At 34.8% G+C, this 15,034-nt stretch overlaps 1 protein-coding gene across 1 annotated transcript; it reads left to right on the plus strand.

Moving 5' to 3' along the window:
• The first annotated feature begins 504 nt into the window (after window positions 1-504).
• On the plus strand, window positions 505-14,818 carry LOC117337692 (F-box only protein 31-A-like). Its single transcript, XM_033898792.1, has 9 exons — window positions 505-719; window positions 3,114-3,173; window positions 3,862-3,938; window positions 4,073-4,243; window positions 5,133-5,201; window positions 5,736-5,818; window positions 8,812-8,971; window positions 9,534-9,760; window positions 11,168-14,818. The coding sequence occupies exons 1-9, from the start codon at window positions 566-568 to the stop codon at window positions 11,322-11,324; spliced, it is 1,158 nt and encodes a 385-aa protein (XP_033754683.1). The 5' UTR covers window positions 505-565; the 3' UTR covers window positions 11,325-14,818.
• Window positions 14,819-15,034: the final 216 nt, after the last annotated feature.

The following is a 15,034-nucleotide window of genomic DNA, read 5'->3' on the forward strand; positions in this document are numbered from 1 at the left end:
CTGAAATCTGTAAATCTGCATGCAACTTCTCTGATAGTGATTTCATTGAAACAGAGACGTGTATATCTGTTATATGTAACCATGGTAAATACTAGCCGCAATATATCGCTCGGCTAGAGAGATATTCTCTTTAGCTCGATCGGTTGAGCACATACTAGTAAGCCAGAGGTCCCGGGTTCGATCCCTAGCGGAGGCAGTGATTTAAATTTAATTGATCGTGCGCTCTGTTACATATACATGTCTCTGATTGGAATAAAATAAATTCAGTTGAACTATGTTAAAATATACTCTTTAGATTTTTGTCTACAAAATATACTACAATTATTCATAAGCCGTCCTTCAAAACAATGACCTTAGTAGGACCTATCAGGGACGTAAATACCCTATGTATGTGCGTCCCGTGTCCTATGTCGCTGTAAAAAAAAATAAAAAAATCGGGAACGGGCCGAGATCGGGATTGGCGTACAATGTTTCATCATCAGCTGTCTTGAGGCATGTGAATGACAACAAACTGTTTGACAGACGTCGCTGACAGTGGTAGGCCTGGATTAATAGCTATGCTGAAATGACGAGAAACATCACTGATCTCCCACCAGAAATTCTGGTCAAAGTATTTTCCTTTCTTCCTGGTAAAACTCTAGGAAACGTATGTAAGACTTGTACATGTTTCAGGGAGGCTACCAACATCGATTCCATCTGGCAGACGAGATGTGCCTCAGGTAAAGCGTCACAGGACTCGGTATAAAGATTTATGTGGTCCACTTGTGTATATATCTGTTGCTTCATCGTAGATGTTACAATACCTGCCTACCCCATGCATATTTTCAATTCTATATTTAATTAGCAATCACAATTGCCTGCATGGGTTCTGGTACTCCTATACGTATATGAGGTCCACCTGATTACATTGGTGGATATTGCGACAGCCTGTCAAAAGTTTCCTGTCGTGTAAACCTCTAATATTATTGGAGTAGGGTTCTGGTAGCCCGAGTTTTCTTTGGCCCTGTCCACATGTCTGGTTTAGGGACATGGTGACAGGCCTAGGCCAGAGAGAAAACTCGGGCTAGGGTGCTGGAACATAACTATAGGCTAGAACATATATAACGTACTGCTATAGACAAAAGTTCGTAAAACACAGACACCGGCATATATATATAGTTACTGGCTGAAATTATATATTATTAATCATTAACACGTTTTGAATTTCGGTATACATTTATTAACTAAAGCCTAGACCGTTTTCGTTTTTGCTGTCCAAACGGTTGGTCCAGTTGGACCGGTGTTGTTCGTTTATGAAATAGAAAGACGGACCTGGCGATTATATATTTTTTTCAGACGAGCCTTGACAAAGACTCCCAAGGCCTGTATTTACATTTGCAGGGCCGCCAAGATATACATGTGTATGTTTGAAATATTACATTTAAAAACGGACGAACCGGTTTGTCCACATAAACGAACAGGCCCCTAGTGTATATATACTTATATTGATGCCAATGTTTAGAAGTTGTGAAAAATACATCACCCGCGCTGGTCCTCATATTATAACTTAAAAAAAGCCTGACCATCATAACCTACCCACTGTATAAGGTACTCCCTATTTCTTAAAGTCTTCCCCCTAAGAGATGCAACCAAAATCCAGGCTCTTTGGGTATATATAATTAGCTCTAACAGGCACACATGTTAATTGATCGCTATTACATATCGTGTAATAGGAAGGAGTAATGAAAAATGCCCTTCCTATGATGGGCTTCGAACTAATATTAAAGGGAAAGTGCTTACTAGCTTTGCCTCTGAAGACAACCACAACCCAGGTTTTTCAGCTCCAAGAAATCCTCTTAATCTTATATAGCTTTCCCTTGGAGTGGTCAATGGCACTTAATCTGTGAAAGCAATACTAATGTGTAATGAAAAAAACCCTGCCCGTGCTGGACTTTGATCTAGCGACCTCTCGCTTACAAGGCATGCACACATCATACCACTAAAGGCTAAAGGGAAATTCCTGCTAGTCTGAGCTACAAAATGTAGTATTAAGGTGACCTATACTCTTATCCTTTACACTATTATCTATAGCTATACCAAACTGACGAAAAGCAACTTTGATTTTAATAAAAATGCTCGTGCCCAAAACCAACACCTGAAACTTGCTGAGGATGATTATGAACAACATTTGAACATATTGCAATCAATATGGATTAGAAACAATAGAGTCTAGTTAAGTGGTGAGATACAATGTTAAAATTGATAATTCAGGTTTTATTACATTTTTACCAGTGAAATATCAAAAATTATTCATTCTATAAAAGTGATATTTTTCACTTTTGCTGATTTGACCAATCAAATTAATGATTAGAAAATACCAAAATGATTGACCAATCAGAAAGCCCGACATATATGTCAGCACCTGGACAGGGGGAACTACTTTTTTTGCTAACAAATTATTGCTGTAGGCCTAGTTAGCATAAGGGGTAACTCCTTCCTACTACAGATTTTGTACTGTTAATCACTCTTACTGTAAACTACCTTAAATTTGCGAGGTGAAACTGAAGTGAAAAAATGAAAAAATCGCAAATACAAGCCTTTGCCGGTGGTTAGATGCATTGATGTCATGAATGTTATTTGAGATTTGTTATTGTTGTTTGACCCTCCACAACAGGATTACGATTTTATACTAGATATGTAGAAGTATTTAGTAGGTTATTAAGTAATAAAATAAATAGCTATTTTGATGTATCACTCCTTGAAGTTGTATAATTATCTATTTATTAGAGGAATCCATCTGAATTTTGTAGTGACATATGCATGTACACATGTTTCACACTTACATTCGATTCTCACTTGGGGTGTTAAATTTAGAATACCTGGGAATCTCTAATACAATGCATCAAAGACCAATTAACATTAAACAAAACTTGAAATGGTATATCAGTACTTGGTTAATTCATGATTTTAAATAAACAAAAGAGATTAGTGCCAAAGTATCCCTAGGTTGGGTTGTCTTTGAGAGTAAAGCCTTTATGGAAGGGAGCTACTTTGTTCAATATGCCACCTTTTAGATGTCATGATCAGGAGGGATCATTTTTCTCACTACAGTACATCATCTTTCTTATTTTCAGAATATAATTTTACACAGCTGGAAGGTTGGAACAGTTCATATCAAGATGTATACAAAAAAAGTAAGTATGATAATTAACCTGGTCTTATTTTCTTTGTATATTTTCAATTATATTTAACAATTAAATGCTTGATAGATTGTACATATATTTGTTGTCAATGTAAATGCAATCTGGGCAACAATAGATACATGAATAGTGCCCATTAGTCTTCATTATATATGTACTTTATTTTCACTCATTTCCCTGTATATTCATTTGAAAGAATAGCATCTTAAAATAAAATTCCTATCTGTGATTGATTTGTAACCAATCTGACACACAGTTCAAAGCCTTACTGTGACGTTGATCAAAATGACATGACAATAACGCAATTGTTCTCATTCAGAATCCCCCTTTCTTTTGATTCTTTTGTAGCATATAGCGAAGCATTTCCATGACATTTATCAAAATGGTGTAACAATCATGTCCTGTGATTGTGACTGCATATATCTGTTAATAGATGCAGCCCAGATTAACATTGAGGCACAGTTTTGTCCATTTACTTTTAGAGCGAGAATATGTGATTTTGTTTGAATGTCTGTATTCTCTGTTAATTTCGTATGATATATATGGTGATTGATCTTTAGAAATGGCTCATTTTGATAGCATTTTAACCATAAATCTTCAAGCACTTCATCTTAACACTTTTCTTAAATGAAAGAAGTTTTCCAGAAAAATGTAAATTAATGGATTATTTTTATTTTTACAGTATTATTTAAGTATGGTTCCCTTAGAGGACTTTATCAACGAGAATTCAAACCCTATGGTGGATTGGCCCACATCAAAGTAAGTACATGTACCAGTATCTTTAAACACTTGCATAAATAATGTGCATACATACATGTACAATGTACATGCATAATGATGATGATGATGATGTATTATTGATGATGATGACGATGATGATGATGTAATTTCAGTTTGACACGGGCCAGATTATAGTTCGTGAATATTTTGCTCCTGATAATCCTCACATCAAGCGTCCTCTGAGGGAACAGAAACTCTTCAGTATATCCATCAACAAAAAAAGAGAAGCGGAAGTTTTGTGTCTGAAGGGATACAAAGGTCCACACACCTGCAAATTAACACAGGTATGGTAGCTTTTAGTAGGTCAGATCACAATCATAATTACCTAGTCATGTCATTATTGTTATTTCTAAACTTATTTCTGGGTGGGTGGATGGGGCAATGGTAACACGCCTGCCTTTCACATGCCAAACCACACAGGTTATCCTCTGGGTACTCCGAGACTACAAGAGTCATTAGTATATAAATTGATATAACTTTCACAGTCATTGTTAAATGAATAAAGTTTATATTTATAAATGTTTCTGAAGCTTATTATTATTATCATTAAGAAATCACAGCTCACTAATCAAGCTGATAAAATTCATTGTGTGAAAGTGTTAACTTGTCAGAAGGAGGAGGTCTATAAATATACTTTTATATTTGAAATTCTGGAAGTGTGTAATAACTTAGATCTTGTTTTCGCATGCTGATGGAAATTGCAAAAATTTGGCACTTATGATTTAATATCAAATTCTTAGAGAATAACACTTTGTTGGACCAGTCTATGAACATTATATATACTGTATAACAACTTTAAAAAATTGCAATTTAATAGGGCAATCATAATTCAGATCACTAACAATACAATTAACAATAAAAATGGAAAAATCAGGTTTAAAAATACTGGTATCGCTATAAAAGGCGATTTAATATACACTGTAGATACATATCATATTGTACATAATTTTTTGGATCATGATACAATAAATTAAGTGAGACATTGTAGACGTTAGAGACTTTTGTACATTAAATCAGATCAAAATGTTGTCTTAGTTTTCATCTGTATTTTATGGGTTATTTAATGACTAATGTGTAATCATTGTCATCAGATTTAGGGAATCTTTTCTTAGAGTTTTGTGATTTCATTTCTCATACATGTATTTACCTGGTAATATATTTTTTCTAATCCAGAAAAGTGGAAAGTTGAAATTCAAATGCCAATACACTGCATACCATCGTCATCCTAAAGGAAAAGAAAAGGTGAGTCGACTGTTTCAATGTCGTATTGAATTTTTATCAATTGCAAGTCACCTTAATTCAGCATCTAACAAAAATTTGTGAAGTGTAGGTCTTCTTCTGTTGAAGTTAATGATAAGTATCTTTAATGTAATAAAATATTTTTAGAGATATTAGATTTACACTGTGTCCTCTCAAAGATAAAAATAAAATCAGGATATCTCGCAAAAATAACCTGATTTATGGTACAATAATTGATATGTGGTGTTTTCCTGAAAAACAAGGATAAAATATATTGCTCTCAAGAATACCTCCACTTTATGCCATTTTGGTGTTATGGGTGTTTCTTGCCCAATAACCCTCCCGAACCCAAACCAATTAGGTATTTACTAAACACAGTTATCATTAGGAATAGTCTTTGTTATATGATATATTAAAAAAATAATTATGACTGATATTTTCTAACAGTGATTTTTACAGTAACAGTCACTGTTATACCTATCTTTTAAGTTCAATATTCAGTGTTTTAAAACCTGACTTTTATTTTCATTATTACAGGAGTTAGAAGAATGGCTGGTTTCAAAACAAGAAGATTTCTCCGATTTGTCTGTTATGAAATTTGAAGAATATTACCTCAGAACGTAAATATTCATCTGACTTTACACTGTTGATCCCAAGAAATATTATCACTTTCCTGTTTATGTTTGTGATGAAAGAAACCAAATTAGATTCTTCTTTAATTTTGCTTTTACAATCCTTGAAGACATTGATTACAAATTGTATATTTTGAATGATGACAGGTACATCGTTTTTAATATGAGGAAAATTACATTGTAGGATACTGTAAAATCATACAGTTTCATCTTCAACCATTTAGTGGGTAATCAATCAATTCATATGTTGAAATTGATATGAATTTTCATATTTTCATGGATTACTCTCAATCCACAATGCATTAAAAATCCTAAAAACACTATTCTGTTTTTTGAAAACCTTGAAGATTTGAGCTGCACCAAAACATACTACATTTTGTATTTCTGAAATAGTATGTTTTGGTGCAGCTCAAATCTTCAAGGTTTTTAGGTCACCTGAGACGAAGTCTCAAGTGACCTATTCTAATCGCCTTTTGTCCGTCGTCGTCCGTCGTCCGTCGTGCGTCCGTAAACTTTTTACATTTTCGACTTCTTCTCCAAAACCACTTAACAAAATTCAATGAAATTTGGCAGAAAGTTTCTATGGCTGAAGGTCAACCAAAATTGTGAATTATATGGTCCCCACCCCCCAGGGGCCTGAGGGGTGGGGCCAAAAAGGGTCAAATTGACTAAAACTTCAAAAATCTTCTTCTCTACTCTCAGATATTATGGAGTCAAACACTCTTTATAGATGAAAGGGTCTTGTGGTGCTTTACCAAAATTGTGAATTGCATGACCCTGGGGTCTCACGTTTGCCCCTGGGGATGGGGTAAACTTTACTATAGTTTATATAGGGAAATCACATTTTTGACTATTATTTGTTGGATTTCTATTGGAATTCATTCCAACTTGTATCAAATTATCAGCATGGGATGACAGTTTGATGGTATGTACATGTTGGCCCTAATTGTCCCCCAGGGGCTGGTGGGCGGGGCCAAAAAGGGTCAAATTGACTAAAATTTCAAAAATCTTCTTCTCTACTCTCAGATATGGTAGAATCAAATACTCTTCATAGATGGAAGGGTCTTAAGGTGCTTTACCAAAATTGTGAATTTCATGACCCTGGGGTCTCAGGTTTGCCCCTGGGTAGGGGGTAAACTTTACTATAGTTTATATAGGGAAATCACATTTTTGACTATTATTTGTTGGATTTCTATTGGAATTCATTCTAACTTGTATCAAATTATCAGCATGGGATGACAGTTTGATGGTATGTACATGTTGGCCCTAATTGACCCCCAGGGGCTGGTGGGCGGGGCCAAAAAGGGTCAAATTGACTAAAATTTCAAAATCTTCTTCTCTACTCTCAGATATGGTAGAATCAAATACTCTTCATAGATGGAAGGGTCTTAAGGTGCTTTACCAAAATTGTGAATTTCATGACCCTGGGGTCTCAGGTTTGCCCCTGGGGAGGGGGTAAACTTTACTATAGTTTATATAGGGAAATCACATTTTTGACTATTATTTGTTGGATTTCTATTGGAATTCATTCTAACTTGTATCAAATTATCAGCATGGGATTACAGTTTGATGGTATGTACATGTTGGCCCTAATTGACCCCCAGGGGCTGGTGGGCGGGGCCAAAAAGGGTCAAATTGACTAAAATTTCAAAAATCTTCTTCTCTACTCTCAGATATGGTAGAATCAAATACTCTTCATAGATGGAAGGGTCTTAAGGTGCTTTACCAAAATTGTGAATTTCATGACCCTGGGGTCTCAGGTTTGCCCCTGGGTAGGGGGTAAACTTTACTATAGTTTATATAGGGAAATCACATTTTTGACTATTATTTGTTGGATTTCTATTGGAATTCATTCTAACTTGGTTCAAATTATCAGCATTGGATTACAGTTTGATGTTATGTACATATTGGCCCTGGTTGACCCCCAGGGGCTGGTGGGCGGGGCCAAAAAAGGTCAAATTGACTGAAATTTCAAAAATCTTCTTCTCTACTCTCAGATATGTTAGAATCAAATACTCTTCATAGATGGAAGGGTCTTAAGGTGCTTTACCAAAATTGTGAATTTCATGACCCTGGGGTCTCACGTTTGCCCCTGGGGAGGGGGTAAACTTTACTATAGTTTATATAGGGAAATCACATTTTTGACTATTATTTGTTGGATTTGTATTGGAATTCATTCTAACTTGGTTCAAATTATCAGCATGGGATTACAGTTTGATGTTATGTACATGTTGGCCCTGGTTGACCCCCAGGGGCTGGTGGGCGGGGCCAAAAAGGGTCAAATTGACTGAAATTTCAAAAATCTTCTTATCTACTATATGTTAGAATCAAATACTCTTCATAGACTGACCCCATTAGGACTGATGGGTGGGGCCAAAAAGGGTCAATTTAGTTGGCCGAAATATTTCAAATCTCAGGTGACCGTTAAGGCCCTTTGGGCCTCTTGTTCAATGAAATTTTCATTCAGAGACTAGAATAAAATTCTAATGGATTCATTCAATATGTATATTCCAAATTTATGGTTATACAATTTTTATCTTTCTCTGATATTTGTCTGAATGTAAAGATTCAAGATTAATTGTGATTTTGATGGTTTAAATGCTCATTAAAGATTATGATGCCAGCGAGCCTGAGTTTCCTCTGACCCTGGTGTACCAGACATGGTGTCAGGGCCAGAGGAAGCTTGGGCTTAATGTCACCCAAATGTTTGTTTTCACCATGCCTGGTCTTCTATTATGAAAATGATACAACAAGAATCTAAATGAGATTAATTTCATCATCTTCATACCTCGGTAGTCTTATGACTGCAATTTTATTTGGTAGTTTTTGGAAAGTAATTTCTGCAGAAGTGTAAATAGATTTATATAAAATGTATATAAATGTAGGTTAGTCTGGTAGCTCTTAGGGATCCAAATTTTAATTGAAAAAAATCAAAGATTAGGATAAACATGACTAAAAAGAGGATTGATCAATGTTTTTAGTGGGAAATACAAGTTTGAACGGATGGAACTACCTCTTCCTCTGACCAATGTACCTGTACAACCAGGGCTGTTTAAAGGTCATTATGGAGCGCATGGAATAGAAATCATGCACCTTAGTTATGACAGGGAATTGAAAAATATCCATGTCTTAAAAGTAACCGTAAGTATTCAAATATACAGGAAAATCTGTGTAATCTAATTACCCTGTAGGAAAAAGTTTACCTGTTTTATCTGACACTTTGTAGGGCACAAAATATTGGTCAGATTAACCTGTCTAATCTGACATCTTGTGGAACACAACATATTGATAAGATTTTCCTTTCTAATCTGACATCTTATTATACACAAAATATTGGTCTTATTAACCTATCTAATGACACCCAGTAGGACACAACAAATTGGCAATATTTGAGATGTGCTTCTTTTTCGAAACACATAAGGCTGAACTGCTTATGAATGAAAGTAAGGTACGAAAATACTTGATTGTTTCTTAATGATAATATCTGCTCTTAAAAAAACACTGAAATGAAATTTTCATGTTGGACAATCACTATTAATATAAAATAAAATTTTACTCTTGAGATTTGACTATCAATTGTGAAAGACTTGCTTAAATAAACTGTTGTACAATATCCAAACACTGGAATAACCTCAGTAGTTTAGATATGTTATGTTTCCCTGTATAAACACATATCTTGACATCAATGTTTATTCACCCTCAGGGTGATGTCAACGTCCCCGCACTGAACATCAGTCTCTATGTCGATCTTCAACGCCCAATGATACTCAACCTGGAGCAGCAGGAGTCAATGCACATGCTCCGAGAAATTGACACTCCAGATATCCCTGAAGATAACGGACCACGATTTGAACCCAGAATTCAGCCATTCATGATTCCTGCTTCTTGTTTCAACCGCGTAGATCGTGTACCCCAGTGTTGTAAATACAGGTAATTACTCCACAAATTCATATGTCCACAAATAACATAAGCTACACAATTTGTGTAGTATAACAAATGATTTCAATATGTATCCCTATTGTTTAAGATAATTATAACAATGATGAAATATTATCAGCAACATGTTGATTTTCAATTTGAAATGCTATTGTGGTAGCTATGAGAGATTATTTGGTAGGGTGAAAAAGAGGCGAAGCATACCAGACATGGAAGTACAGTGTATTAAACCGTATCACACACAGATGTATTTTCTTTGTCAATTCAAATGAACTTATTCAACCTTTGTGATGGAAATGTGTTACACATACTGGAATAAGACCTGATGCCTAAAAGAACAGAGTTGATGTTCTGTCTTGAGTACTGAATTAGAACGGGTAGTCGGGTGAGGCAGTGGTACCAAGCTGTAACCTACTCGCTATTTAACCCAGACAATCTAGATTTGATTTTCCCATCGTACATGAAAAGGTTTGCAATCAACGACGCAACCATGTCAGGGTTTTCTCAAAAGTCTGCCACAGTAAGACTCCTCACTCTTCCCTTACAACTACCCAACCATGTCAGGGTTTTCTCTCAACACTCCAACAGTAAGACCCCTCACTCTTCCCTCATAACTACCCAACCATGTCAGGGTTTCCTCTAAACACTCCCACAGTAAGACTCCTCACTCTTCCCTCATAACTACCCAACCATGTCAGGGTTTTCTCTCAACACTCCCACAGTAAGACCTCTCTCACTCTTTCCTCACAACTACCCAACCATGTCAGGGTTTTCTCTCAACACTCCCACAGTAAGACTCCTCACTCTTCCCTCATAACTACCCAACCATGTCAGGGTTTTCTCTCAACACTCCCACAGTAAGACTCCTCACTCTTCCCTCATAACTACCCAACCATGTCAGGGTTTTCTCTCAACACTCCCACAGTAAGACCTCTCTCACTCTTTCCTCACAACTACCCAACCATGTCAGGGTTTTCTCTCAACACTCCCACAGTAAGACTCCTCACTCTTCCCTCATAACTACCCAACCATGTCAGGGTTTTCTCTCAACACTCCCACAGTAAGACTCCTCACTCTTCCCTCACAACTACTCAGCCATGTCAGGGTTTTCTTGAAAGACTGCAGCAGTAAGACCCCTCAGATAAATTCCTTTCCCACCATGAGAATAATTATTCTAACACGATTCGTTTGCAATGCGTGTTTTGATTGGTTACGGACCATGTTCTAATCTGCGATAGAACCATGATCTATCGTGTTAAGCCTATTGGTCTCGAGTTCAAACCAAATTTCATGTTCTAATTGCCAGTATAGCCACTCAAAACAATGTACTATCCCCTAAATATAAGTTGACTTACATAAATAGTTGTAAAACCACCAGTTTATATTGTCTTACTTTTCCAGGTTCCATGGACAGGGACGTATAGCGGGACATGGTTACCACAATCCTAGTCTCACCCCGGGTCATTTTATCGTGTTTGATAACGACACGCTGGGATTTATGTGGATGGAACTACTGTCGTTTAGCATGTATTCTAGGGTCACAGAGACGTTTGACTGACATCATTAGATTGACAACTATTTCAATCTCAGACATTCGATAGTTAAGATTGATTTATGTTGTACCGAACACTAGAACTCTCACTGCCACCAGAACTATAATTTACTGGTAGTTTGGGAATAATTCTTGCCATTTAAATCAGGGCATATTAGCAAATTCATTTCACATAATTATATAGGTCATTGTTTAATATTTTCTTTGCAATGCATATCATTATTGAAATACTATTTGATCATTAGCAAATTCAAGAGTATCTAAAACAAGGATTAAACTATGATGAAATATGAGTAGCAGATTATTAGCTTTGCATGGCTTTCCCCCCCATAAACCATGCTACAATTGCTGTGTGTATGATCCTTCTAGAGTTGGTATAAATAGGGAATATTGAATAAGCTAGGCTAGTTTTGGAGGACTAGATTAAAATTTGGTGAAAATGACACCCATGGTGTTCATTACCCTCCGAAAATGTGCTGTACACACTAGAGAAGGTCCAATTACACAATTTATCAGGTCCCTGTGGGGACTATGATAAAATTTATTTGGATGTAATTAATTCTTTCTTTACTTTTAATTTTAAAGATGAAAAAAAGAACCCAAGCTTTTGAAGGGTGGTAATAGCATAAAGTATGTAACTTTTGGTATCCTATAAAGTATTCAGAAGCCTATTTTTGTTTTTAATCGATCATAATGACTTTTTGTTGAATATATGTAGCACCTTTAAGGGTTTGATACATACTGTATTTGTTAGGCGTGGCAGTAACCAAAGTGGAATTTTATGATTCTGTTCCAAGAGAAAATTTCTGTGCCAGTATAACTACTGTTATTTTCTGTATATTACCCACTGGGGGATAGTTTACAGGAAGCAAAAAAAAAAAGACTCCACATATTTTATATTAGTTTACATAACGTAGAACATTTTATACTCAGAGCATTAAAATTGTGAATACCATCTCTTGGATTTCTTTAACAGAATTGCGACCGTTTATGAATTCATTTTCTCTACTTTCCTGTTATAGCCTTGAAGAAGCTTAGGTTGTTCAAGTGATAAACCTATAATGTTAAACCCATAAAATAATTCCTAGGTCTCTACCATATTTACATATTGTTGTCGTGGGATATTGATTTCCATTTATCTTCATTCCATATCACTCTACATTTTCTAGCAATGTACATTATATACATATTTCATACTGGGTATATATGCATTCAAAAACGCAACATTTTGTCTCGCATCGTGTGAGGGAGGTCTTCGTGAGAGAAGTCTTTCAATATCGTGATCCAGTCTCCCGCTGAGGACGTGAGCGGTGGAAACTCTGCCATTGTAATTAATATTCCAGGGCTTGTTGATGTTGCCTATATTTGCATCAATAGCAACATTCTGATGGCATTCATTATCATATATGAGTGCCATGATTAACATTGACATCCTGCAGTGTCTTATAGTGCTGACACTGTGAATAATGGCTTCTGATTATGAAACGATTATATGTGAGGCATGGAATTAAACTGATACAACATTTGGTTACTAGAAAATGAATTCAATAAGATTTTCCATGAAATCAAATTATTTAGAATATCAAAAATTTATATGATATAATAATTGATATGTCACTTCATGTTGTATTTGGTTCATGTTGAGTTTGCCTTTGTCCACTTGGCATTCAGTTTGATTATGATGAATGTCGCCTTTAATCATATGAATACATTTATTTACATTCATTGATCCCAGTGAAATTGTTACATTTATTTATAGATTATTCACATACAGCTCATGCACAATATATACATTGTATCTATGTAATGTAAAAATATCAAGTTTAATGTGTACCCTGAATGATTTTTATTGCACCCATTAAATATGATGAGATTATAATGGTATGCCGTCATATTTTTTCAACGAATCTTTTTGAAAGTTTGTATACATTATAATCATGATATTTTTCCCCCTAGATATGATTTTGAATCTTCTTTGCAAAATTTATTGCCATTTATTTATTTTAGTGTTTGATTTTTGTCCAGAGATCTCCTACATTTTTAAACTGATTTCTTTGAAATTTGTAAGGCTTTGTAATCATGATATAAAGTGATGTTTAATAAGTTGAAGACTACTTTTGTAACTCCTGTTTACTGGTACAAATGTGTTCCTAAAATTGTTTGAAAATTGAACGTTAGTAGAAGATAAGGGTTAAACTATGCCACCTATAACCACTCATGAGATAATGAAAATCTTAATTCAATACCAGATACATATTGTATGTATCTGTTTATATGGCATATGACAGGTGTATATTGTTTCGCCCCACACACTCTTGTTCAATTAGTTCACTTTGACATTAGAAATTATTGAAAACTGCATCTAGAACCATCTGTTACATTTGTTTATATACCATACTTATGATGTCACAGTTAGATAGGTCACTAATATACCATACTAATGATATCACAGTAAGATAGGTCACAATCTAGGATGAATGGCATCAAGTACAGTTGTGCATTCCACAAAATTGCACATACGTTGGAAACTTTACAATATTTTCTCTTGAAAATGATACAATTTGTTCACATAATTTCTTCATAATATTTAATTTTACAACTTTATCTAACAATAAATCATCGTAACAAAAAACATTCAGGGTACACTTAATATATAATTTATTACATTATAAGGTGATGTAGTGTCTTTACCACTCACTGTATAATCAATACTATTTATATTCCTTGTAGTACTGTCATATTTATTTTGCATAATTCTTTTGGAGTTTGTTATGAATTTTGATGTTTTACATGAATTCACAAATTGATCAGATTTATTTTCTTATCATTGTCTTAAGAAAGTGCTCTATTTTGTATGTTTTTCATTGATTTTTACAAAATAAAAGAATTTTTTCAAATTTAAGTGCTAAAAATTGCAGGACAATTAATGATAGTGTAAAAGTTATTTTCCCTGTACATTTTTATAATAATTTATAATAATTAAATTATTAAATTTAGTTGAAGACCGTGATAACAATAAAATATGATTTAAAGGGAAATAACTCTTCCATTCCTCGAGGTTGATAATGAAGTCTAGGGTGGAATGAAGGTCATACGAAAGTCATTTGAAGGATATGTCTTTTATATAAAGACTTTTATACTGCGTTTGTTAATTTTTTATGATAAGTTTTACACTGTTTAGGGTTTTTTTCATTTGATGGAGATGTTTTAAGCTGTTCAGAACCTTCGTTTGGAACACTTACGATAGTAAAGTAAGTATTTTTGAAAATGATCGATGCTTTCTTGTAAATGAAACATGAAGTATCTTGTGATATGATTCTCTGTGATCTGTGTGGTGGTCGTATGACTGATTTAAGAATTAAGATGAATTATTTGAATGATTTAAACAGTTTTGTAATTAAATTCTACTTTACTTCAGAAGATTTTTTTTCTGCATTGGAGAAACTGTTTTCTCAGTTTTGAGATTGATGCTTATAAACATCGCCAGTACATTGATAAGATTGTTGGCTTGTGTTATTACTTCTTTGCACATCAAAGACAATGTATATTGTTGTGGGTTATATTTACAGAGTAGGTTAAGTCCTCTACAGTTGAACCTGCCTTAAAGGCCACCTGTATGTAACAAAAACCTGTCTTTACTGATCACTGTTTGTAACAAACACCTGTCTAAACTGATCACCTCTGTTGCATAAACCTGTCTATACAGACCACCTATG

Source organism: Pecten maximus, chromosome 11 (genome assembly GCF_902652985.1).
Source record: "Pecten maximus chromosome 11, xPecMax1.1, whole genome shotgun sequence".
In the NCBI taxonomy this organism is placed as follows: domain Eukaryota; kingdom Metazoa; phylum Mollusca; class Bivalvia; order Pectinida; family Pectinidae; genus Pecten; species Pecten maximus.